This window comes from Coenobita brevimanus, chromosome 72, assembly GCF_032717465.1.
Source record: "Coenobita brevimanus isolate Jiangsu-jjx chromosome 72, ASM3271746v2, whole genome shotgun sequence".
Lineage (NCBI taxonomy): Eukaryota > Metazoa > Arthropoda > Malacostraca > Decapoda > Coenobitidae > Coenobita > Coenobita brevimanus.
Genome location: NC_137025.1, coordinates 3708185 through 3735000, shown reverse-complemented (window position 1 = coordinate 3735000; position 26816 = coordinate 3708185). Strand labels below are relative to the sequence as shown.

The 26816-nt window shown below is 45.1% G+C and overlaps 1 protein-coding gene across 1 annotated transcript in view; it reads left to right on the top strand.

The window, feature by feature from the left end:
- The window catches only part of LOC145407163 (uncharacterized), a 21310-nt gene extending 4903 nt beyond the window's left edge, over positions 1-16407 (top strand). Inside the window, exons 2-4 of the mRNA XM_080278187.1 lie at positions 10159-10294; positions 13070-13173; positions 15474-16407. Coding sequence (XP_080134313.1) covers positions 10161-10294; positions 13070-13173; positions 15474-16243 — 1008 coding nt within the window. The 5' untranslated portion in view covers positions 10159-10160 and the 3' untranslated portion in view covers positions 16244-16407. The remainder of the gene's footprint in view (positions 1-10158; positions 10295-13069; positions 13174-15473) is intronic.
- Positions 16408-26816: the final 10409 nt, after the last annotated feature.

Below are 26816 nucleotides of genomic sequence, written 5' to 3'. Positions count from 1 at the left end.
CCAAATGCGGGAGAATATCCCCTCAGGGCTGCGTCATCACTTATTCATTCACAATTTCTCTCCATTTATTTCTGTCACGCACAGCCACTCTTCCTTGCTCAACAGACATCCCTCTCGCATCCAGCGCTCTCTTCACACTGTCCATCCATCCTATTCGTGGTCTTCCTCTCAGCCTTACACCTCTCACATCAGATCTAGTTATCTTTTTCACCAATCGCTCATTATCCATTCTCTCCATATGCCCAAACCATTGCAACACCCTCTGCTCAACTCTACCAGCCATCTCCCGAACAACTCCAGTTCTCCTTCGCACTTCATCATTTCGCACCCGATCCATACGCGTCACTCCACACATACTCCTCAGACATCTCATCTCCATTACATTCAAACTTTTCCTCTCTGCTACACCCATATTCCATGTTTCAGACCCATATAATGCAGTCGGTACCACAACACCCTCATACAGCCTTCTCTTTACATCCATTCTAAGCGAACGACATTTAAACACTTTTTTCATTCCTCCCAGCACCTTTCCTACTTCATTTATTCTAAACTTCACTTCTGCATCTATTCTTCCATCCACAGCAACATGTGACCCTAGATATTTAAAACAATCTACCTCCTCAAGCAACTCACCATTCAAAACTATATTCATCCCCCTACCATCTATCAACCTCGTACACTTCATCACTTTACTCTTATTCTCATTTACTTTCAATTTCCTCCTCTCACACACCCTTCCAAACTCCTCTACCAACTCTCTCAATCTCTCCTCTGAATCAGTCACCAGTGCAGTATCATCTGCAAACAGCAGCTGCTTCAGATTCCACTCTCCTCCATCAACATTTACCAGACTCAGACCACCTAAAACTCTTGCATTCACCTCCCTTACAACACCATCCATGTAAATATTAAACAACCAAGGCGACATCACACATCCCTGTCGCAGCCCCACTCTCACGGGAAACCAATCACTCACAGCATTTCCCACTCTTACACACGCTCTACTATTTACATAAAAACTTTTCACCCCTTTTAGTAACCTACCATCAAGTCCATACAATCTTAAAACAGTCCACAAAGCCTCCCTATCAATTCTATCATACGCTTTCTCTAAATCCATAAATGCCCAAAACACATCCTTGCCTTTCGCTAAATACTTTTCACACACTTGTCTCACAGCAAACACCTGATCAACGCATCCCCTCCCTCTCCTAAAGCCACACTGCTCATCACTAATTACTCCCTCTGTACCCTCTCTAACTCTCATAATTAACACTCTACCATACACCTTACCTACAACACTCAACAGACTTATACCCCTAAAGCTAGTACATTCATACTTATCACCCTTGCCTTTATACAACGGGACCACACAAGCACTTGCCCAGTCAATTGGCACCATACCTTTCTCAAAGCACACATTCAACAATCTTACTAACCAGTCAACAATAGTCACTCCACCACCCTTCAGGCATTCCACAGCACACCCATCCATACCTGCAGCTTTCCCTGCTTTCATCTCCTTTACTGCCTTCTCCACTTCCTCCTTCGTGATCAAAGAATCATTCAACTCTCCCAACACATTTATTCCTTGCACCCTTCCATCCGCCACAATCTCAGCCACCCTTTCCTCCTCTACATTTAACAATCTTTCAAAATACTCTGCCCATCTCTTCCTTACTGCATCCATCTCAATTAACATCCTTCCATCCTCTGCTTTTACTCGTTCTTCCTTCCCAGACTCTCCCCTTTCGCACCCTTTTCACCTCCTTCCAAAACATTTTCTTATTCTGCTGAAAATTCTCTGTCAGCCGCCTACCCCACCTCTCATCTGCTGCCACTTTAGCATCACGCACAGCCCTTCTCGCTCTATTCCTCTTCTCCTTATACCTTTCATATGACATCTCATCCTTCCTCTGCAGCCACACTTCATATGCACGTCTCTTCTCAGCGACAGCCATACTTACTTCCTCGCACCACCATTCACTTCCTTTTCTTACACCACCACCCACACGTCTCACACCACACACCTCTTCTGCATGCCCCACCACAGCACTCTTAAACAACTGCCATTCCTCCTCCACGCTGCCATTTTCCCGATCTTTCACTGCGTTCCACTCATCTTTCAATTTCTCCTGATACTCTATCTTTTTCTCTCTTTTATCCAACTCACTCGCTTTCAAAACCTCCCTGCCACACCTAACCCTCCTAGCTCTCATCCATCTCTTACCTACTCTTAACTTTCCCTCCACCAGGTAGTGGTCAGACATACCTCCACCCTCCCCTCTCAGAACTCTCACATCCAACAATCTTCCTATTACATTCCTAGACACAACCACATAGTCCATCAAGGCTCTATCAACAACCCTTCCACCCTCCTGTCTCACCCATGTATACTTATAAATATCTTTCTTCTCAAACAGCGTATTCCCAATCACCATCTCTCGCTCAACACACATCGCTATCATTCGTTCCCCATTTTCATTTCTTCCAGGCACACCATGCATACCAACTACGCCTTCAACTGCTACATTTCCCACTCTAGCATTCAGATCTCCCATCATTACCACATTCACATTCGCTTCAAAACTCTGCAGACACTCATCAACATCATTCCAGAAAGACTCCCTCTCTTGTTCATCCCTTTCACTACCAGGCCCATATGCACTCACAAACACCCACAACTCACGTTCAAATTTCGCTTTCACCCACATCAGTCTCGATGACACCTCCTTCCATTCAATCACACATTGCTGAACTTCCGGACTCACTAACAAGGCCACACCTTCTCTTGCCCTTCCTCTATCAACACCTGACAATCTTCCATTCACACTTCCAAACATAGATTCCCCCTTCCCTTTCATCTTCGTTTCACTCAAAGCTAACACATCCAACTTTCTTCTCACAAACATTCTCCCAATCTCCTCCCTTTTAGCCTCAATCGTACTACATCCACGCACATTCATAGACCCAATCTTCAGGGTACGGGGATAACTCCATCCCCCATCCCTTTCTCTGGCCTGTCTCTTTTTAGGAACTACAAAACAGAGGAGGGGGTCCCTAGTCCCCTCACCCCGCCCCTTTTAGTCGCCTTTTACGACACGCAGGGAATACGGTGGCAGTATTCTTCCTAACACAACCTGGCCGCAGAGTAGTAGTACCACCCCATAGTGCGGCCAGGTTGTGTCCCTGGCACTATAGAATTAAATCATTATTGTTCCTAACCTTTTTGCTAACTGGAGTCTCAGCCTAAATTCCGAGAGAGAGAGAGAGAGAGAGAGAGAGAGAGAGAGAGAGAGAGAGAGGCAAGCAGGGAGTATAAATAAAAAAGAAAGAAAAAAATACATGGCAGGGGCTGGTGGGGTTATAACTTGGGAAGGAAATTGAGTGCACGCAAACGCACTCAAACACGCCTAGGGAATCACTCTAATGCACGCAAGCAATTATTCACGTGGATATAAGGTGGTGGGTACGTCAAATATACGGGTTGGCAGGTATTCTCTCTCTCTCTCTCTCTCACACACACACACACACACACACACACACACACACACACACACACACGAAAGCAACCGACCTTCCCAACCAGTCGATGTGACATGCAGGTAGGAGGAGGGGAGGGGGAGGGAAGGAGGGGGAGGAGGGACGGGAAAGAAGGGTAGAGGGAGAGGTGGGGAGAAGGAGAGAGAGGTGGAAAAGTTGGATGTGAGAGGAGGAGAAAGGAGACAGAGAGAGAGAGAGAGCTGAGGGGGAGACAGTGGTCCTAGGGGAGAAGAGTAATAGGGTCGAAGGTTGAAGAAATAATAGGGAGTCAAAATTGAGATGGAATGAAGGACTCTGATCCAGGAGATTGTAGGGTGGAGGGTGGCTGGGGAGGGATAACAGGATGAGGGAGAGAGAGAGAGAGAGAGAGAGTTATTTAATTGATTGACCGAATTTTTAGGCCGCGCAGCTGGGGGTAGGGGGAGTTGAGTTTACATTCAAGATCGCGAAGGAGTTGCATAGAGTGACACAGATACAATCCTTACGATATTTACGAGGTGGACTGGCCTTAATACTTGTAACATTACGGAAAACTAATTACAGTAGATTAACAGTAGGATAGAAGGAAGTAAAAGCTTTTCTCATCCACCCACCAATCCCTCCATCCATCAGGTGTGCATGGAAATAAGAAGGAAGGACAGTGAATTTCCTGAAGGTATTTTTATGAGCAAGTTTGAAGCTGGTAATGAAAGTGAAGCAACTAATAATATTGTAGAAGTGATGATACTATTTATTTATTTATTTATATATATATTTATTTTTGGTCACTGCTTATACTTGAGTAACAGCAATGCCTTTACTTGTAACTCATATACTTCTTAGGCATAGATAATGTCGATGGTTTCCCCCCAAATAATTACAAGTGTGTCTGATGTTAATAGGTGGCGAACTATCCCAGATTAAAGCATGGAGCACCTGAACTACAACACCTGCGTCTTACACCTATGGCCTTTCCCTTTTACCGTGACCTTTGATTGTTCTCATAATCGATTAACTTCATCTTTGTCAGACCCTCAACCCATCCACCATGTTTGGTCAAAAGCGGATCAGAATTTTCCGAGTTATGCATACTGTTTACACACACACACACACACACACACACACACACACACACACACACACACACACACACACACAGAAAATGAAGGGGGGGGGAGTCTTGGAGGAGCAAGAGGGAATGCGAGATATTGAGTAGGCGAAGTGTGTCATGGGTAGTGTCAGGTGTGCGTTGGCCTTGTTAAGTCACGTCACACCACCACTACACCTACACCTATACCACAGCCACACCACCACACCACAGCCATCACCACTACCACCACACCACAGCCACACCACCACACCACAGTCATCACCACCACCGCAAAACCTAAACCACAGTCACACCATTACGACATTACCACACCACACGTATACCATACCACACCACTATCACACCGTACAACACCACACCAGTGCAGCCACAATACCACCATTGGCACCACACCACACCCACTTTCTTCCTTTCTTTCTCCATATATCCTTCCTTCCTTTCTGCCATCTACCTTCATACCCACCCACACACTAGCCTGCCTGCCTGCCTACCTACCTACCTGCCTACCTACCTACCTACCTACTTATCTACCTACCTACCTACTTATCTACCTACCTACCTACCCACCCACCTACCTACTTATCTACCTACCTACCTATCTTCTTTCCTTCTTACTTTCCTCCTTTCTAATTTGTATGCATTCAGTTGTTTCTACTTCCCTTCTTCCTTCCTTCCTTCTCTCCTTCCTTTTTCCTCTTCACTTCATTTTCTCCATTCTCCTCCATCGTTCCTTCCTTCCATCCTTCCTTCCTTCCTTCCTTCCTTCCCTTCCTTCCTTCCTTCCTTCCTTCCTTCCTTCCTTCCATCCTTCCCGAGTGACCTTGTTTGTTGCCAAGGTGAAACAAACACACCACACCCCCTTACCTCTCTCTCTCTCTCTCTCTCTCTCTCTTTCTGTGTGTGTGTGTGTTACCATAAATATACTTCCCAGGTGTACCAGTATACTAGAATAATGTATACTCTAGTTTTTGTAGCCTTTTTTTGCTAGTGTTTCTCTCAGCAGAACAAAATCATCAGGTGTCAGCGTAAATTAAGTACCGTAGGGCAGTGGTTGCCAACCTGTGGGGCGCGCCCCCCTAGGGGGGCACGAAGGGCTGCCTGGGGGGGCGCGAAGGCTTAATAAAGAGGGTAATTATATTTGAAAACTATGAATTATGATGGAATTCAGTAATTTCTAAATATGGAGAAAATATTTCAAATATGAATAAGAAAGCTAGTTATCTGAATATATAAACAATTTCAAACATTAAGAATCTGTGATATTTATTGACATGTGCCAACTATGCCAGTAAAATACAGTATTTGAGGAAGGGGGGACGCAGGGAACGTGTTATTCAGTGAGGGGGGGGCGAGAATTAGAAAAGGTTGGAAACCACTGCCGTAGGGGCAACAAGAGAGAGAGAGAGAGAGAGAGAGAAAGGTGTTGAGGAGTGTCATTAACCTGAGTGGGATACCTGGTTCCTTGTGTCATACCCATTGAGAGAGAGAGAGAGAAAGAGATGAGAGTTGGAACAAAGGTGGTGGGTGGGAGGGAGGGAGGAAGGAAGTATGAGACAAAGAGAGGAGGAGGAGGAGGGAGGGAGGGAGGAAGGGAGGGGGAAGACGAGACACAGAAAGAGGGAGGGGACGGAGAGAGGAATAAAAAGGGGAAAGGGGATAGAAGATGAATAATGGAGGAAGGGAGAAGGAGGAAGGAAAACAAAAAGGAGATGAAGAGGAATGAAAGAGAAAAGAGTCGGAAGGAAGGGAAGGGAGGAAGGAAATGTAGTAGAAAGGGAAAGGGAAGAGAGAAGGAAGAAATTGAGGACATTAAAAAATATCCTCTTGTAATATTTTTTTTAGTATATATTTTAATCTCAACCGCCAGACGATTTTTCTAAGTGTAGGAGTGACCATGGGATTTTAAAGGGTTAAGGAAGGAAGTGGGGAGGGAGGGAGAGAGGGAGGGAAATGAGAAGGGGAGATGGAAATCAGTGAAAGAAGAGGAATGAAAGAATGGAGAGAAGTAGGTTGAGGAAGGAAAGAGGGTGGGTGGGAAAACAGTAAGGGAGGGAGGTAAGGAGAGAAGAAGGGAGGGAGGGAGGAAGCCAGGTGAGGTAAGGTGAAGGAGGTAGGGAGGAGGGAGGGTGAGTCAGCTCCATCAGGCCGAGTAACGGATCAGAAGGTCACTCCACCAGCCTCACTCCCTCCCTCCCTCCATCCCTCCCTCTTACTTCCTTCCTTCCTTCCCTCCTTCCTGCTTCCTTTCTTCCATGCTTCCTTCCTTTTGTCCTTTCCCCGCCTTTTGTCTCCTTTCTCCATTCTTTCCTCTTCCTTTAATCCTTCCTGTTCTGTTTTTTTGCTGTCGTTGCTCCCTACCTCCCTCCCTCAGCAGTCCTTCCTTCCTTCTTTCATTCCTACTCTTTTTCTTTTTTTCCCTTCCATTCATCCATACTGTAGTTTTCTGTCTTCCTTCCTTCCTTCAGCTGTTACATCATTCCTACTATATTCCTGTTTTTCGTCTTCCCCTATCCCTCTTCCTTTCTCTTTACGTTCATGTTTGTCCCTCCCCTCTTTATTTCCTTTTTCCTTCCATCCTTCATCCCTCTTTTCCCTCCTTCATACGGCAGCTTCCTTTATTCTCACTGTTACTTTCTTATTTCCGTCCTCGCTTGTTTGCTGACTTCCCTCCTTCCATCCTTCCTTCCGTATTTTCCTTCATAGTCTTCCTTCCTTTCTTTGTACTTCATTCCATCCTCGCTTCCTTCCTTCCTTTCATTTTTTCATTCATCCATCCATTCATCCTCCCTCCCTTCCTTCCTTCCTTCCATCCTTCTCTCCTTCCCTCCTTCCTTCCTTCCTTCCTTCCTTCCCCTTGGATAAATATAGACAGTGTTTTGGTTATGTGTTGGCAGTGACCTTGTACTCCCCCGTGCCCAGCAACCATCGTGCATTGGAACACTTTATCGGTATGAGGGGCCCGCCTGACTGGGGCGCTGCGAACCTTCAGTACAGATTACAGTAAAAACCAGAAGCCAGTCAGAGAGGGCATACCTCCGCCGATGCCGTTGCCATTAAAAAAGATCTGGACCCGGATCCGTGGAGATATTGTGTGGAATAAAAAAGACACGGATCCGCCCCCAAACTTAATCAATTGTTCCTTGACCCATGGCCCACTCTTCCACAAAATTTTCATTGAAATTCATTGAGAACTTTTGGAGATATCGTGTGGACAAACAGACAAACATAGGTGAATACATAACCTCCTCCATCTTCGTTGACGGAGGTAATAATATTCTTAATAGCTTTGATTTATCATTAACTCCTGTGTGATGACGTTTTCTGGATACTCTCTCTCTCTCTCTCTCTCTCTCTCTCTCTCTCTCTCTCTCTCTCTCTCTCTCTCAGTATCTTATCTTTTCCCCCATTCCTACCCTTATCAGTAGAGCCTCTTCACACAACGTTATCACCAGCTGCACACTCCCTCAGTCAGTCAGCAGTAGTTCAGTAAGTCAGTCAGTTCAGTCAAGTACCGCACGTTGGCTCAGTCAGTGAAAGTAAGTACCAAGGCTTAGTACTCAGTGGATTAAGTAATATTTCAGTGAGTGGGAATAAGTGATAAAATTTTAGTGTTCAGTAAGTCAGTCAGTTCAGTAGGTTGATCGTATTCTGAAGTGGGTCAGTCGAGGGGATTAAGCACCTAGATTCAGTTTAGTCAGTCGTTCAGTAGCATTTCAGGGAGTGCGAATCAGTAGAAGTGGTAATAGTAGAACTGTTTTCCATTCAGTAGTTCAGTCAAGTCAGTAGGTGCCTCAGTAACTCGGTACAAAGTAAAGTAATGATTCAGTAAATGGTAGTATTTAAATCTTCATTAACTCAGTACAGTGGTTCTCAGTAGATCTGTAAGTAGCAGTTGTAATATTCTCTCCATCATTGCAATATCTCCACTCTTCTCTCCATCGCTGCAATATCTCCACCAGGTTGCGAGAGAGAGAGAGAGAGAGAGAGAGAGAGAGAGAGCTTTCTAGAGTTACGAGCCTACCGCAAGCACAGAAAGTGTTAACCCCTTGAAACCGGAGACGTCCTGAATATTTTTTCTTGCTTTCACCGACGGTATTTTAGATGTTATTGATAGATAGATAAATAGATTGATAGCAAAAATACAGTAACAGTGGCGTTTTAAATAGGTAGATAGATAGATAGATAGCAAAAATAGTTACAGTGACGTCCTCGGGGTGAGAGTTAAATATTCTTGTTAATCGTAATATACTCTTCTTGGAAAATGGAAATGTGTACTTTAGTCTCTTCTTGCAAGAAAAAAACTTGCGATAGAGGATGGAGAATGAGAGATTGACTAGGAGAGTATGTGAGTGAGGTGGAGGGGGAGAGGAGACCGTAGAGGAGACCCGAGGATGAAGTGGAGGGGTATATGAGAGAGGGAGGTGTGAGTTAGAAGAAGGGCAGGCAAATGGCACGGGACAGGGCGTCGTGGAGGCGATTTGTTTTTTGGCCACCCCGTACGGGATTGAGGCGTCTGGCTGTGGATAGATAGATAGGAAGGAGGATAGATGAATTGGTAGGTAGATAGATAGATAGGTAGGTAGGATCATGATAATAATGTTGATGATGACGAAGACGACGACGATGATGATGATGATGATGATGATGATGATGATGATGATGAGGAGGAGGAGGAGGAGAAGGAGGAGGAGATATGCATAACAAAGACCACGAGTGCATCAAACAGGCTCTAATCTTACTTCAGTGGCATGTCCTGTGGCATATCATTACACAGATTAGGTGGCACTACGGGTAAATGTCCTCTTATTTTAATTTCCTTTGATATTTACGCTTGCTTTTATTTTATTGGATTTTTTTTTAACACTTGGTTAAATATCTCTCTTTTTCTGTCTGTCTGTCTCTCCGTTTGGTTCGGCTTTTTATTTATGTCTGTTCATCTTCCTGTCTCTTTGTCTCTTTCTATAACTGTATCAAGCTGTCTGTCTCCATATCTGTCTATCTATTTATATCCATCTCTCTCTCTTTATTTGTCTGTCTATATCCATGTCTGTCTATCTGTCTGTCTGTTTGTTATTCTCATTTTCATGCTGGCTTTCAGTGGGGGAATCTGTAGATGGAGGTAGACGGGCCTCTCTTACTACAGGTACTTCTGTTTATCCAGGCTCTCTCTCTCTCTCTCTCTCTCTCTCTCTCTCTCTCTCTCTCTCTCTCTCACACACACACACACACACACACACACACACACACACACACACACACACACACACACACACACACACACACACACACACACACACCTCCCCGTTTCCCTGTCATTCTGTTCACTTCCATAACAGTCTCATGTTCACCTCTAATGTTCATATTATTAATCATCATGTTTACTCCTACAATCATCATATATTTATACTCACCTGTAATGCTCTTATTATGTTCACTGTTATATTATCTCTGTTACTTTGTTCTCTTTTCATTGTTGTTCATCAAATTCTGTTCACTTATTAACACCCGTCTTTCTCGTGCAGTGATGGCGTGCGGGAGCGTTTGTGCGTCGGAGGGGTCCCTGCCCCCCCGAGACCTGTCCCCCCTAACCCCCTCGCCCCAGGACTCCCGCAAGGCCCCCCCACACACCACGCCACGCCCTCTCTCGCCCGCCCTCAGGTATGGAGGTGTGTGTGTGTGTGTGTGTGTGTGTGATCCCAAGGAAGTGGTGAGCGACTTGCTGATTCTCTCTCTCTCTCTCTCTCTCTCTCTCTCTCTCTCTAAATAAGGCAGAGAGTAACAAATTATTCTCTTGTGGTACAGCATCGACCACACCGCCCCCCATTTCTTGCTCTTTCATACCCCTCTTAGCTGCAGAGAGAGAGAGAGAGAGAGAGAGAGAGGGAGATTTATGCTACAGGAACTAAAGCTAAACATAACAGAGGCAAAATCAAAATGCGTTAAATGTGAGATAACGGAGGTCGAAGGCAAGGGGAAATAACAGATTGGGTACCTATATTGAGTGTAGTAACGGGTCCTTTATTGAGTGTAGTAGCGGTTCCTTCATTGCAAGCTGTACCGTGCGTGTTGCTTGCCTGATAAAAAATAACTTCCTCTATCCTGTTCACTTCAAATCCAACCCCCCCTCCAGCACCCAAAGATCTTTACAACGCTGAATATTACGTAAAGAATAATAATAATAATAATAATAATAATAACAATGTTCTGCTTGGGCATAAATGGTGAGGTACAGTTAAATTCAAAAATCCTGTCACCCTTTCTGCCTCTTCCTCACTATTGGATTCACAGTTGCATGAAAATGACAGAAAAAGTGCATATTATCAGACGCAGATGAAGGGTTATTTTCACCTCACTTTGCTACGTCATATTCAGGCGTCTGTTAACCCAGCGATAAAATACAGACTGGAGAAGGGAATGGATTTAAGCATTTGACCGTACCTTCCTAAACAGAATGAAATTAGCTGCCACGAACCGGAATAGAATAAAAAGAATGTGAAAAAACATATATGCTTCATGGGCAGGGGATTTCGCCATGTCTGTATCGACTTCCAGGGCATGAACACACCAAGATTTATTTTTTATGTATTTATTTTTGTCAAACCAGATTATTTTTTTTTTCCTTTGGCCTGATCTCTGCGACAAGTGAAGAATATTTGGAGCTGTTCATTTTTTTTTCTTTTGTTTACATTCCGTTTCAGTTTGTTACATCCGAAGTGAGAGCATGATTGACAGACTTGGAGAGAATTTTATGTAATCGTGTTTAACTGTGTGTGTGTGTGTGTGTGTGTGTGTGTGTGTGTGTGTGTGTGTGTGTGTGTGTGTGTGTGTGTGTGTGTGTGTGTGTGTGAAGGTCAAGTGAAGGCCAGCCAGTAGGTGGGGGAGGGGGGAGTAAGAGGGAGTTAGAACCGGGACTTGAGTTGGGGTGGGTGGAGAGGCGGGGGAGGGGGAGGGGGGAGTTTTCTTTGGCGGAAGGGGGAGGGGAGAAAGAAAAAGGAGGGATACAAGAAGGGGAGGGGAGGGAAGGGGGAGGAAAGGAGGTGAAGGGAGGAGCAAATGTAGGGAGGGAAGAGAGTGGAGGGGAGATTTTAAATGGAAGGAGAAATGAGGAGAGGGGGAGGGGTAGTAAGTGGGAGGAGGGGGAGGAGGGAGTTAGTGGGGGAGGGGAGGGGAGGGGCAGCAGCGACCTTGTGCAACCTTGATATAATGACCGGTAAGAGAATAAGCACCAGAGAGAGAGAGAGAGAAACTTGGCCCCTCTATTAAAGGTAACTGATGGTGTGGGTAGGGTGGCGTGTGCTGGGTGGAGAGGGTCGGAGGTTCGATTCCACCTTACGAAATTTGGATATATATTTTAGCTGTGGGTTTGTTTATTGAATGATTGTAAGGGAATGGGTTACGCTTACATTAATCCCTTTACAGTGATTTATTTTTAGCTTAGTATAGTGCGTAGGATTTAAGAATATATACGCCATCCTACTGAAAATGCCAACCCCTTCCCTCGACTTATTTTCCAGTTTGTTCTTGCAGTCTCCAGATGATTTTATTCAGTTAGGGGAGACGCCGTTTTTAGAGGGGTTGATGAAGGCTCTGTCTAAGCCCGCCAGTTCGGAAAGTCTCCAAGCTGAGTAAAATCGTCTGTAGAGAGCAAGAATAAAAATGGACAAATGCGACGTCGGACTGGATGGGTTAATGGACATTGATTCAATAGCCGTATGAGTATATAGATTGCAACTGAGAATCACTACCTAAGTATGCTGGTAAAATTTTGCATGCCAGTAATGATGATGATGATGATAATGATAGTCATAATAATTGTTATTATTATAATTGTAATAATAGACAAATAAGAAGATAATGATGAAGACGAAGAAGAGACAAAAAGGAAGAGAGAAAGAGAGAGGAAGAAGAAGAGAAAGAAAGAGAGGAGAAGAATAATAAGAAGGCGTAGCGGCAACAACCAACCAAGCACGCGTTGCTCTCACACCTACAATCTCAGTACATCAGCGGTAAAACATCCACTGCCTCAGTACTCTTGAGGGTGTAGTGGCTAAGACCAGAGCACCGTCATTCAGAATATTTATGGGTAGGTGACAGCTCTACGCTCCTGGTGGCATTACTTCACCGAAAAAAAATTAACAGTGCCTCCTAGAGAATTCGAATCGATGCGGGTACAGCACATGACCTTGACCTCGAGCGGTACACAAGGAGTCAAGAACGGAAGACGAAGAGAGAGAGAGAGGAATTATTTCTCGTATTGACTGAATGTTATTCTATTTTCTGTATTGCATTGTTGTGTTGTATTGTAGTTCTGTTGCACTTCATTAATAGATCTGTTGTTGTAGTGGTGTATTTCGGTTCTTGTGTTAGGGGGATGACATGTTACGTGTCTAGTTAGTTCCCGTGATTTGTGCTGACTGTGTTGCTGTGTTGCAGAGGCGGGGCGGTGCATGAGGCGGTGAGGTTCCTACAGGCAGAGCACGAAGCGGTGTTGCGAGGCCTCCACCAGCAGATCCAGGTCCTGCAACACCGCTGTGAAGGTACGCAACACACACACACAGTCTTCCCTTTAGTAATGTTTGTGTTGCCCTGGACGTGTGTTGTGCTTTATTAATCATGTTTTATTTATTTTATCAATTTATTTATCAATTTGCATTTCATATATAGTATAGAGGCAGTCTCTTGTTTACTCTCATCAGTCATGCCATACACCATCAGATTCCGTCATGCTCCCCCACTTGCCAAGGCCACGAAGACTGGATCATTTATGCTAAGGTATCCCATGGCTCTCACATTAAAGATTTATGTGTTTTAAGACATACTAGTTAATACACCATGTGGAGAAGTGAGTGGAGATTGTTTTGAGAGATGTGAGGATTGTTTTGATGTTGTCCAGCTTGTTAGGATGGATCTCGTCAGCATTTCACCTTGCTACACGTTAACCACCTCAATGGCTTGCTCCCCCCTCCATCTTGAACACCTGTAGACAGTGATTACAGGTGTTTTGGCATGATGGGGGATGAACTCAGGTGTGTGTGTGTGTGTGTGTGTGTGTGTGTGTGTGTGAGAGAGAGAGAGAGAGAGAGAGAGAGAATTAGAATGAAGTAGGGTCATTAGAACTTGGAGTAGCAATACTTTGTGAACTTGTTGTAGTGGTAGTGGCTGTGGTAGGTAGTGGTGGTCGTGATATGGTAAGTATGGTAGTGATAACATGGTGATAGTGGTAGTAGTAGGAGATATGTTAGTAACTGTGGTGGTGGTGGTGGTGGTGATGGTACTTGTATGGTAGTTCGTGGTGGTAGTGGTGGTGGTGGTATGGTATATAGTTGTGGTAGTGGTGGTAATGTTGTGGTATTGGTAGCGGAGGTAGTATTGGTGGCATGGTGGTGATGGTGTTGATGTTGTAGTGGTGATGATAGTTTGTGATGATGGCAATGGTAGTGGTGGCAAGGTAGTGATATTGATGTAATGATGGCAGCATGGTGGTGGTAGTGGTGATATGAGAATAGTGGTGACAGTAGTGATGAGAGAGGTATTGGCGATGGTACTAGTAATGGTAGCAAGATGGTGGTGGTGGTGGTAGCAGTTGTCGTAATGATGATATAACGGTAGTGGTGGTAGTACTGGTGATGATAGGTATTGGTGGTAGTGGTGGTGATGGTGGTGATATGACAGTAGTGGTGGTAGTACTGGTGATGATAGGTGGTGGTGGTGGTGGTGGTGGTGGTGATATGACAGTAGTGGTGGTAGTACTGGTGATGATAGGTGGTGGTGGTGGTGGTGGTGGTGGTGTTGGCAGTGATATCATCCATTATTCAGAAAGGCAGGTGTTCGATACCTGCTTGAGGCTACGTTGTTCACTTGTACGTTCACCCAAACAAACTTAAGATCACCTCGCTGTCGTAACTAAGACATTTTTTTTTTTCAGGGATAATAAGAGACATGGGAAGATTCTGTGTTCTCTTTTCCTTAGCCTTCCTCTGGAAAAAAAAAAAAAAATACAACAGTGACTGATCTAAGTTTCTGTGTCATTCTTAATTCTGGACATCAATTCACTAACTTGAAGGACGAAAATGTAGTTTTGCAGGAAAGACAAGGAAGTGAGAGTGCAGTGTCATCCTATTTCTTTTGCTTTTCCCGTAAGACACAAATATTAGATACAGGAGGAAAATTATCTTATTTCGTGAGTCCCAGCTGCCCTAAAGACCGTTCTAGACTTGCGAAGATGATGCTACTTCTTCGGGTCCAGTTCCATGATTCAAACCTTCACCATCAGGCAGCAGTTGGGCGAGTTTGATGGCTGGTTCCTTTATAAACATGCCAACCTGTGTGTGATTGAATGAATTTTAACGGCGGGGTTGCACGTAGTTTATGTGCCTGTTGTTGTTGAGGTCCCGGGCTAAGCTGTAAATGATAGAATCAATAAATCTCAAATATGTAATAGGACTTGAAATATTGGACTTCGTTCTACTTGTGTCCTAGTTCCTTGCCGGAGAGTGATGAAGAAATGGCGAGTTTCTAAGCATGTAGCCATATATCACTTATGATTATACTTCCCAGATTTGATGGCACTCAGTGTAAGGATTGCACTTAGATTTCAGTTTTTGTTGCCAGATACCTGAACATTGAGTTGATCCAGGTTGGCTGACTGAAAGATACAGTTGTTGATCATAGGTATGGTGCAGATGTAAGAGGTAAGGTGCGGGCTCATGGCCTTTGGTTCCTTCTTCCTCGCATTAAAAAAAAAAAAAAAAAAAAAAAAAAAAAAAAAAAAAAAAGGTGTAACAGTGTGACAGGTAACATCACAATGATTTGGGTATAACATGTTCTTGGGTTGCAGACCTGCAGTTTGAGGTACACTTGCGGCATGTGACAGTGCGAGAGGATGATGCATGGCGGCAGCAGGTGAGAGAGCTGAACCAACAATTGGATGAGCGAACCAGGACAGTGGCGCAGCTGCAGCAGGAACTGGAGGCAGAACGACGAGCGGCAGAGGAAGCGGCCGAGCAGCACCGATGGCAGGAAATGCAGCTGCAACAGCAAGTGGAGGCTGGGGAGCAAAGGGTGGCTGACCTCAAGGGGGAAGTCATTAAGCTGCGGGCACAGGTGCGAGACCTCAAAGTGTACAGCTCAGCCTTGCGCACCATGGGAGGTCGTGCACAGTCCCGCCCTGCATCCCGTCCAGCACACTCCTCCAATGTACCCCGCCCACTGTCCCGTGCCTCACGGGCCTCAGTAGGGTCTCAGGAATCACTGGAATCGAATGGGCCACGTAGTCTAGGTTCTGAGGACGGTGAGGTGGGCGCATGGCGGGAGGCACGGCTTGGTGGCTCAAGTCGGGCCACCCGCCACACTCGACCACCTCTCAGCCCTGTGCCTCGTGCCTCCACCTTCTCATTGCCTCCAACTTTACATTCATCACCACCCTCCTTGCCTCCCCTTGCCTCCTTGCCACCTCCACGTCCCACCTCTTCCTCCACTGTGGTACTGCCGCCCATCACACCTGCCAACACCGCCCCTCGCCAGGTAAGGCGTCAGATGCGATTGTCATCGGCACCAGCCCACGACATCGAACACAGTGGACCAGTGCCACATCGTGATACTGCGTGACAACGAACTACCTCGGCTCCTCTCCCATCCCCTGCCCTGTCAATGAGGACCAGACCTCGTAGCATGAGATCCCCTCGACCGTCCTGGCAGCCCCACCCCACCACGCCTCACAGTAGCTGAGTGTGTGGCAGTGACAGAGGCTTGGACAGTGAGCCGATGGTCCATGTAGAAAAGCCCGGCAGCCCTCCATACCACCCAACCAACACCATCGCACTGCCACCACCTACCGTTGGTGGCCAGGGTATTGGCACTCCAAGGCCGCCCGTATGTGTCTGTTGTAAGTGGTGGAGATAGGTGTCATGCGCTGCCTTTGTCATTTTATCCATTTGTTCACCAGTATTTGGTGTGTACAGAAGTCAGTGATGACCACTTATAATAATCTGCTTTCCGAGCCAAACTGGCATTCGTGCCTTGTTGACACTGACACAAAACAAAAATAACCAACAACGAATTGACTACATTTAGAGTTAGGCTAGACAATGACTTTTTTTTTTTGTGTGTGTGTGTGACAGGATGGTGACAGCCTTGAAAAATTCCTGCCGTTGTCAGTTCCTCTCAGATGCCTGTTATTTCCTCTTTGAAGGCTGTCATGTCCTTTCTGCTACGGTGTCTGACCACCACCGAGTAGAGAGACGTGTATAATCTTACCCGGCTGTAGCAGGGGACAGGCCACTTGGAGATGCAGCAGGTCGATAAAAGGATAAGAAAGGAATCGAGGAGAAAACAAGCTATAAAAGAAGGGACAGTGAATGACGAACCCTCTGTGATATTTGGGTACAGTAAAAGAGCATTTGAAAAGAACTCCAGGCATACTAGACAGGAACGATTCAGTTACGCGAATAAAAGAAGGAGGGTAGTTGATGTGCGTATTGGAATAGACGGAAGAGGCCTTTATCGATTTAGTCTCCCCTGGCTGTTGTAGATAACGAGATACATAAACATGAGTGGGGTACTTAAAAGCGGTTTATTTTTTTATATGCTGGTAGTTGTAAGTTGTATTCTCATGTTCATATCTTGGAATTGAAAGGAAAACTGGAGGGCAGTAAGGAAATATTCTTATGCGCCTGGTTTTTATTAGAGAACCAGTGTGATAGCCGCCATTGCTGATAAATAACGTGAACATCAAATGGTGAAATAGATAATGTACTGTTGGTGGGGATGATGATGGAATTGATAGTACTAATGACAATGATAACCGATGTAAGTTTTGGTGTAGGCCTAAATGAGAAAATGATAATGATACTGAGCAGTGAAAATGATGATGACAGTATTTGTAGCTGTAGTTGGTTTTAAGTTTCCTGGCGAAGCTGCCCCGCCCCCTTGCAGCTAGTGGGCTAATAAAATTGCATCAGTGGCTGTACGACATCCCTTCCTTTATTTCACTTACATTACGCTGTCCTTAGCATTTTCATTCGTTGTTCACCTCTTCAGCCCAAGGACGTCATGTTTAAATTATTCTTATTAAGTCCCTGTGAGTTAGTTCAGCTTAGGAAAGATATTTGAAACGGGTTAGAGGGCCTTTGTTTTCCCCTTCAGTGCAAGTTTTTCCTGAGTTAAAAAAAAAATCGTTTGTAGGCATAGTGAACAAATCAAAATAAGACGTCATTGTAGTGAAGGAATTAACCGTATGTGATAAAAGAATAATGAATTACTGATTATAGTGAAAGCGTTGGAGTTGGAAAAAAAAAAAGTTTAAAAATCCTTCGTATGCAATCCCTCCCGGCACAACCAGTCATGACTCGACATCTGACTCGGGGGCGTGGTCATTTTTCACCAGGTTAAGATGGATAGACTGTAGTGATGACAAATGACACAACCTTCCTAATGATACTGTTGGTGATGAAGAGGATGGTGCCTATGATAAAAGTTGGTGGTTATGGTACAGCAAATATTGATGATGATGATGCTGATGGTGATAATACTGCTAGCAAAAAAATGGGTGATAATGGTGAAGACAGTGATTATAACTGCGGTTGATGGTGATGGAGCCAATGATGGTGATACTGAAAGTGATGAAATGTTGATGTTGAAGGTGATACAAGTTACGAAAATGAGGAAACCAATGATGCTGATGATTCCGATTATGATAAAACATGATAACATTAATAAAAATGGTGATAGTGGTGAAAATGATACCGCTTAACAGTTCTGCCACCAAGTCCATAGAAGGTGATGTTCTGCCTCGAGATGTATTTATGCATTTATCACAGTGTATCAGTAAGTTAGACGCGGCTGCAGGGAGACTCCAGTGTGTATGTGTGTGTGTGTGTGTGTGTGTGTGTGTGTGCGTACGTGCGTGCGTGTGCGTGTGTGTGTGTGTGTGTGTGTGTGTGTGTGTGTGTGAGAGAGAGAGAGAGAGAGAGAGACCTGTAGCCACACAAGCCTACTAGTCTGGGTTTAGTCATATTTTGTACAGCAGTGTGGAAAGTAAACAAAACCACGTGGTCTGGCTTTCATTCACCTCGCGATTACGCATGCATTTTGTTATATCACGTGCGTACCTTTCACATGTACCTACAAACCATCCGACAAGCGAAAATGTATTCTTGTGTGCTCTGGATTTTCATCATCTTTACCTTCGCCCACGCCTTGCTCCTTCCTGGGAATCCCCGACCAGGAGATGGCCATGACACAGACACCTCCAGCTTACTTATCCTTGCGTAAGATACCTCTCTTTCTCAGACACCTCCCCCTTTTCCTTCTCTCTCTAATACTTTAATCCACTCCTTTCTTCATTGCCATATTAGGTCTGCTTCTATGAACTGTTCTGTCAAACACTCCTCTTCATCTTTCACTCTCATCAGTATTTTGCTCCACCCTTCTTCAGTACAAAATCGGGTCTGCATCCGCCGGCATTACTTTCTGTCTCACGTTCACAAACTTCCATCGGCACCATATCAACTATATGTACATTCTTTGTATATGTCCAAACCACCTCAGTATATTCCTTTTTTTCCACTCAGAATTTCACCAGGTAGTGTAGTGAACTAAGACGCAGGTCGAGCCGAGGTGCATCAGTTTGAATCTTTACGAGACGGGCAGAAATGTCTTCACCAGGACCGTAGGCTGATCACCAGTCCTGAAATTATTTGGACTACCCAGGCTTGAGTCCCTATCCCTGCAAGGAGTGATATGGGACTGGATGCTGTATTTACCAGATTCTTATCCTAGTCATTATGCCCGAAGGACGTGAGGTAGGGACCAGAGGTGTATTACCACGGTTGCTTTTTTTGTTTTTATGGTGGTAGGTTCATCAGAAACGTGAATTCAGTGGACTGTAGGCTGAAATTATCCCTATCCTCCTTTCGGGGGTTAGGGAAGGAGCAGAGGAACGTTTCTGTGACTGGTCAGTGGGGCCTCCTAATTAGCGTAAATCGGGGAATATGTGAGCTTTTTGCTTGTCCGGCACGCTTAGTCTGCCATACCGTAGCCTTGCAAGGACGGCCAGTTGCACAGGCCCGGGTGTCGGTTGCCACAGCGTTTGGTAGCCAGAGGGGACGAGGGTGATGGTGATGATGGGCAGGGGGATGCAAGTGATGGTGATGATGGCCAGGGGGGTGAAAATGATGGTGATGATGGGCAGGGGGGTGAAAGTGATGGTGATGATGGCTAGGGGGATGCACGTGTTGGTGATAATGGCCAGGGAGATGAAAGAGATGGTGATGATGGGCAGGGGGGTGAAAGTGATGGTGATGATGGCCAGGGGGGTGAAAGTGATGGTGATGATGGCCAGGGGGACGAAAGTGATGGTGATGATGGCCATTCTTTCACTTGCCTTTAGTGAGCGGTTTGCATTTACGTGGTAGGGGTCAAGGAGAAATTAAGGCGTAGGGATGGTGATGGTGGTAATGGTAGTGTTGGTGATGATGGTCCCCCTGTTTAGTGAGTTGCAGTGTGTCCAGGTGTTAGTTGCCACCTGTCTGTAATTGGTAGTAGTGGTCGTGATGATGATGATAGTGATAGTGGTAATTATGGTAGTAGTGATAATGGTAATGTAAGTGGTATTGGTAGTTATTGGTAGAGGTAATGGTGGTAATGATAGCGGTGGTATAATGGAATTGGTGGTGGTTGAGGTAGTAGTAGTGGTAATGAAGGCGGTAGTTGTGGTATTGGTATTGGTGGTAGTTATCATAGTAGTACTGGTGATAGTGAGTAGTAGTAGTAGTGATATTGATGGCAGTGTTACTTATGAATTCAGTTGTGTAATACTAAGTCAACAGGGGAAGATTGTGTGTTGCCAGCCCAAAGAAAATACCTTAATATTAGAAGATCAATATTTTCACAGGAGAGAGGGAGTTTACCAAAGGAATAATCTTGCTCAGAGTGTTAATATTTCTCTCAGCTAAACAAAATCGTCCAGTGTGAGTCTGAACAAATTCGCCATCATGTTTCTCAAAATATAAACAGTAAGAGGCAGACCCAGCGGCCTATGAGGGACTGGTAAGGGGATCAGCGTGACACGAAAAAAGCACTCACCAAACCTGTTCCTTCGTGGCCTTGTATAGACATGCAGGTTGTCTGTATTGTTCTTACACACACACACACACACACACACACACACACACACACCCACACATACACACATTAGATAGACAGCCAGCCAGATAGATGGGTAGGTTACATAGATTGATGGATAAATAGATTAAATCATCCTTCTCATTGATTCACGCACACACAGTTACGGTAGGCTGTTACTGACGAAACTATGTGGCACTACCAACCAGTTTGAAGAGTGGAGCAAGAGTGAACCTATGAAATGCCGTCAGTTATCTTTTTTTTTTTTTTTTTTTTTTTTATCGTCAGTTGCTGTACCAGTTTTACTCTTCCATCCTCTGTGCTCTCTCTCTCTCTCTCTCTCTCTCTCTCTCTCTCTCTCTCTCTCTCCTGTTAATTTTCTTATCTCTCTCCTTCTCCCTCTGTCTAAATTTTTCTCCATCTTGCATTTCTTCCTTTTCCCTTCCTTCCTTCCCTCGCTTTCTCACCCTGAATCTTACTTTTCCCATTCCTCCTTCCTTCCTTCTTTGGTCGTCCTTTCTTTCTTCGTCCATTTTGCTTTTCTCTTACCCTTTCCTTCCTTCCGTCCCTCGTTTCTCCTACCTACTCATATCTACTTCTCGCTTTTTCTCATAATTCCTCCGCCTCTCCCTTTCTATCCCTTCCTCCCCCTTTCTCCTCCCTCCTTTTCCCTCCGTCTCCCTTCTCCTCTTTCTCCCCCCACTCTCCCTTCCTCCCTCCCTCCCTATTCTCTTAGCATTCCCTTTTCTTGCACTGTCTCCATCTTCCTTCATATTCCTTCCTCCTCTTCCTCTCCTTTTATCTGTGTACCTCCACTTCCGCCTTCCTCCATCACCTCCTCCTTTCCTATCCCTTCCTTCCCTACATTTTCCTGTCCCTTCCTCCCTTCCGTCTTCTTTGTCAGTCTTTCTAGTTCTCTTCCTACCATCCTTCCACCCCCCCCTCTCCTTTTTGCTCCTCCCTTTCCACCACTTATCCTTCTCTTCCTCTCCTCCCTCTCCTTCCCTCTCCTCTTCCTCCTCCTCCTTCCTTGTCCCCTTCCTCCTCTCCCTCTCACCTCCCAACCGGTCCTGGCCAGGTGCTCTGTGGCGTGCAAACAGGTAATGTCGAAACCAGTCCACAGCGGTAATATCAGGTCCATAGTATTACCCCCAGCTCAGTAAATTCACCTAACCTTACCTTACGTAGAATCATTTTTTTTTTTTAATGCATCCGTCTTCAATATCCATTTTTACTCGAAATTCGCCTAAAATTGTTATCCTTGTCTTGAATACCGAGTCAGAACAAGAGATAAACTCTGGAATATGATTCTAGCTACGAAGAAGTGCTGTGTAAAGGATGTAGAGCCACAGTACTGCCTTATTCTGCCATTGAGCTTCGTGGTGGAATTAGCTGTAACGGAGCGAAACTCAGAGCCAAGTTAAAGTGAAAGGATTATAGACAGTCCGTTTCCTGAGGCCCAGCGGTCCATAGCAGCGAAGGGGTTAAGGGTAGGTGACCGGCGTGCGTCTTTAATGACCGCCTTTTGTCGATTCGAACCCATGCGTGAAGTATTTAGGTTTCGATCCCAATAAACCTCTTAGACCAACACGAAAAGCAGATACATTTAAAAATTTTCCCGTTTATTAAGCAAGCGAGAGAGAGAGAGAGTTACACGTTGAAATAAGATTATCACCGCCAAAGCACACGTAGTTTCCCTCCATTTATTAAGCAAAGGAAATTACGTGTTAAAAAATTATCACTGCCGAATCACACACTTCAGCTCTTCACCGCCAGACTTCTTCCTTCGGCAAAATATAAGTGTCTGCAAGTGCCAAGAAACAGTATTCAGAAAAGTCCCCGAACTGAAATGGTAGGAGTTTTGGTATGATGCTTAGTGAAGTGTAGTGTGGTGTGTAGTGTACTGTGTTGTGGTGTGGTGTGGTGTGGTACGATGGGTTTTGAAGAAGTGTGGCGTGGTGTGGTGTGGTATGATGGGTAATGAAAGTGTGGCGTGGTGTTGTGAGGTGTTGTATGACGGGTAATTAAAAAAGGTGGTGTGGTGTGGTGTGAGGTAAAATCAAGATCGTGCCTTTGCCTCAAGTCTGCGAACATTGGCCAGGTGGAATTCCTCTTCTGGTGATCTGGCTGCCACCCGAACCCTGAAATATATGCTTGGATTAGAGAGAGAGAGAGAGAGAGAGAGAGAGAGAGAGAGAGAGAGAATATAAGGGCCAGGAAGAGACAAGGAAATAGGGAGGGGGAGGAATAAATTAGACTGAGGGGAAACAGGAAGAGAGGAACAGAGGTTGATGGGCAGATAGACAGACAGGTAGGCAGATAGATATAAAGTATTTCAGTTGCTGTGACCAAACGTAAGAAGTGAGAAAATGGGGTAATATTTTTGACAAACTTAGAGGGAGAGAGAGAAACAGAGAAAAAAAAGGCAGATAGCAGAGAGAGAGTGTGTACCTGTGAACTGCCTTGGTGCCCATCATTCTCCTCCTCGTAGCCACCTGCATCACGTCCCTCAGCAGCACTTGGTCAGGTATTATCCAGTCACTTGGCCCCGCGGAGTGACGGCTGTGGGAAAGGGAAGGGAGGCATGATTTTTTAACCTGTCAATTTATGCTTCTTTCATTTTAATCTAGTTACCTGTCTATCTGTATATTTTTTAGCTTGTGTTTTCATTTACGTTTAATTATGGACCTCCTTCTGTACACACATATATACGTAGTTGTGTACCGGTATGAATTATAAACTCTATTCGTATTTTGATATGAAACATTGTTACCCTCCCTGCGTACAAGACGGTACTGAGATGTTATGTGTGGAATAAATCGCTAAGGAATCGTTGTTGCGAAATCTTCAAAAAACAGAATACGATGATGAAGGAGATCGCTTTACACAAATCCAATAGTAGTGGATGAAATGCCTTACCACCCTTCAGATGTAAACTCTTTCTGATCCTATCCGATTAGACAACCTTAACCCACTAGACCACCAGGCATCATTTGGTTTTGTGGTAACCACCTGTCATAGTAAATGGTTTCTTGAGTTTCAGGAATTGGCTTGTCACCAAGTGTAGAGTCACTTGTAGTAGTAGTAGTAGTAGTAAGAAAAATAGTAAGGTATTAGTAATATTACAAGCAGTAAATCATTTGTGTTGGTAGCACAAGTAGTAAAGTAGTAAAGTATTAGTACCAGTAGTAGTAGGAATAGTATCCCATCCTCACCAATACTCCGACAGAGGACACCCCACAATGTACAGCACCCTTGACCCTTCCTCTCTCGTCCCCTCCTTTCTCTCCTCTCTTTCCTGCACCTCTTTAGCTGTCCCCCTGTGGTTGTGGGTGCGCATGAGGGTGTGGGAGTACTGGTGGAGGGCTGCACGTGCGGCTGCAGTACGTGCGTGGTTGTAGGGACGTACTCTGAGCGTCATTACCCCATGGTACAACTCTCGTACTTCTTGGTCGTCCGTGCCTAGACACTGGAGCAAGGGTTGTGAGTGTTAGATGATGATGATGATGATGATGATGAGGAGGAGGAGGAGGAGGATGGTGATGATGATGAGGAGGAGGTTGAGGAGGATGGTGATGATGATGATGAGGAGGAGGATGGTGATGATGATAATGATGATGATTATGATAATGATGACGATGGTGATTATGATGATGATGATGAGGAGGAGGAGGAGGATGGTGATGCTGATGATGACGTTCATGATGCATTTGAAGAAAAAACAAGAATTCGCTTCATTTGTATCAAGTTCTGTTCTCTTTAAATTGTCTAAAAACTGTTGAGTTCTAAAAAAAAAAATAATATAATAGTGGATCAACAGAATTATTATAAAATTAGTTCCAATATCAGGAGTTCACAGTCACTGGTGTTGATAATATATTTGTATCTGGACTATAAATGGCTTTCATCTGAACTAAATGAACACCAAGTAGTAGTAGTAGTAGTAGTAGTAGTGGTGGTAGTAGTAGTCGCAGTAGTAGTAGCAGTAGCATTAGTAACAGTAGCAGTATATTTGGTAAAAGGTATGTTATGAAATTCCCGCCTAGTAAGGGATGTGTTGGTTGAGGGGGTTAGGGGGCAGTAGTGATGGTCGTGGTGGGGCAGGGTAGGTTAGTGTACGGTGTTAGGAATTCATGACAAGGTATGGCAGTGCAGGGCAGGGTAGGACATAATGTTAAGAACGTATGACAGGGTGTGGCTGGGTAGGGTAGGGCATGGTGTTAAGAATGTGTGACTGGGTGTGGCAGGGCAGGGTAGGGCATGGTGTTAGGAATGCAAGGCAGGGTATGATAGGGTGTGGCAGGGCAGTGGGTGTGGCGTGCAGTATACTCACGGCCTGCATGAGGTAAAAACTGTTGTGCTCGTCAGACCGGCTGGCCACACCCAGGTACAGCACCACAGCTCCACTCTGTACAGCAGGCAAACACACACACATTATTATTATTATTATTATTATTATTAGCTTAGGATGCATGGATGGCATTTTCATCATTATCGTCTTTCATATGTTTGTATTGAATGGAAGGGTCTCAACTCTAGGTTAAGGGCCTTTCACTTCTGTCAGAGTACAATGAACACGAAAGCAAAATCCCACTTCCAGCTTCTCAGTCTTGTGCATGGTAAGAGCTACGAGGCCGCTTGCACAACACGTGATTAGTGGAGTGGCCAAATCCCTATACCCGTACAAGGAGTTGGGGTTTCGCTGGTCACCTTTGGAAGCACCCAGGGCAATGTTAATGTGTGGCCAGCATTCTTTCTCACTAACTCACATTTTTTTAGGACTGGAAATTATTGTAACTTGTTAAAGAAAGCGGATCCGCGGTGGGTCGTTGGTAGCGTATGCATCTCGTGGTGTGTGTGCCCCGAGCTTTGGGTTAGAGTACTGTCCTTGGCGTGGGTACTGGTAGGATGTCCTTGCATATAACTTCTGTTCCTGTTAGTGGCCTCGATAGAACCAGTTAATATTAAACGTACTCTGACACACATAAAACATAGCCGATGCAGCATTTTGACCTTCACGTGTATCACTCGTCTTACTAATACCCCTTTCCCATTCATACTTCTCCAGCATGGGAGGGGGTTAATGCTGAATATCACTCTCCCTCCGCAGTACACAGTTACAGAGTTTACTGGATGACTCTCGTATTCCTCGGTCCTTCTTGCCTGTCTGTTTTCTCTCTCTCTTTTTTAAACCTATTCTTTGTATACATTTCCCTGTCACTCTGCTTCCCTCCCTACCTCTCAGACCGCCTCCTTAACTTCTTGCTTCCCCACCCCCTCTTCCCCACCCCTGCTTCCCCACTCCCTCTTCCTCACTTCCTGCTTCCCTACTCCCTGTTTCCCCACTCCCTGCTCACCGTATTGGCAGGGATGGGGTGGAGGTGGCAGGGGTGGTCGTGTAGGTGGATCTTTGTGGCGGTGCGGATCTGTTCATCCATCCACCTGGAATACTGGTCACCCAAGAGCCTGAAATATAAATACAGTAGTGGTTCAGGGCCAGAAATTTATGTGTATGGATTTCTTGTAAGCTGACACACACACACACACACACACACACACACACACACACACACACACACACACACTCTCTCTCTCTCTCTCTCTCTCTCTCTCTCTCTCTCTCCCCAACCCACCTTTCCACCGGCGTAAGGGCAGCATACGGAGGCACAGGGCGGGAAATCGTCGTCAGCCTATGTGAAAAGAATAAGTGTTGCTCCCAGGCCGTGACGTGAGCCCCTGCCGCCCCTAGGTGAGCGGTCCGGGAGATCTCTGGCACCAGTCCTTCCATTCCACGCCTCACGCCCTCGCCATACACCCACCAGTCCCAGTCCACCTTCATCTGGATTGAGGGGGGGTAATATCACTAGTATCAGCAGCATCAAGTTCAGCATCATCATTATTATTATTATTATTATTATTATTATTGAGGGGGGGTAATATCACTAGTATCAGCAGCATCAAGTTCAGCATCATCATCATCATTATTATTATTATTATTATTATTATTATTATCGTAACCTTATCTTCATCACTTTATTATCCGGAAAACATTCTCCTT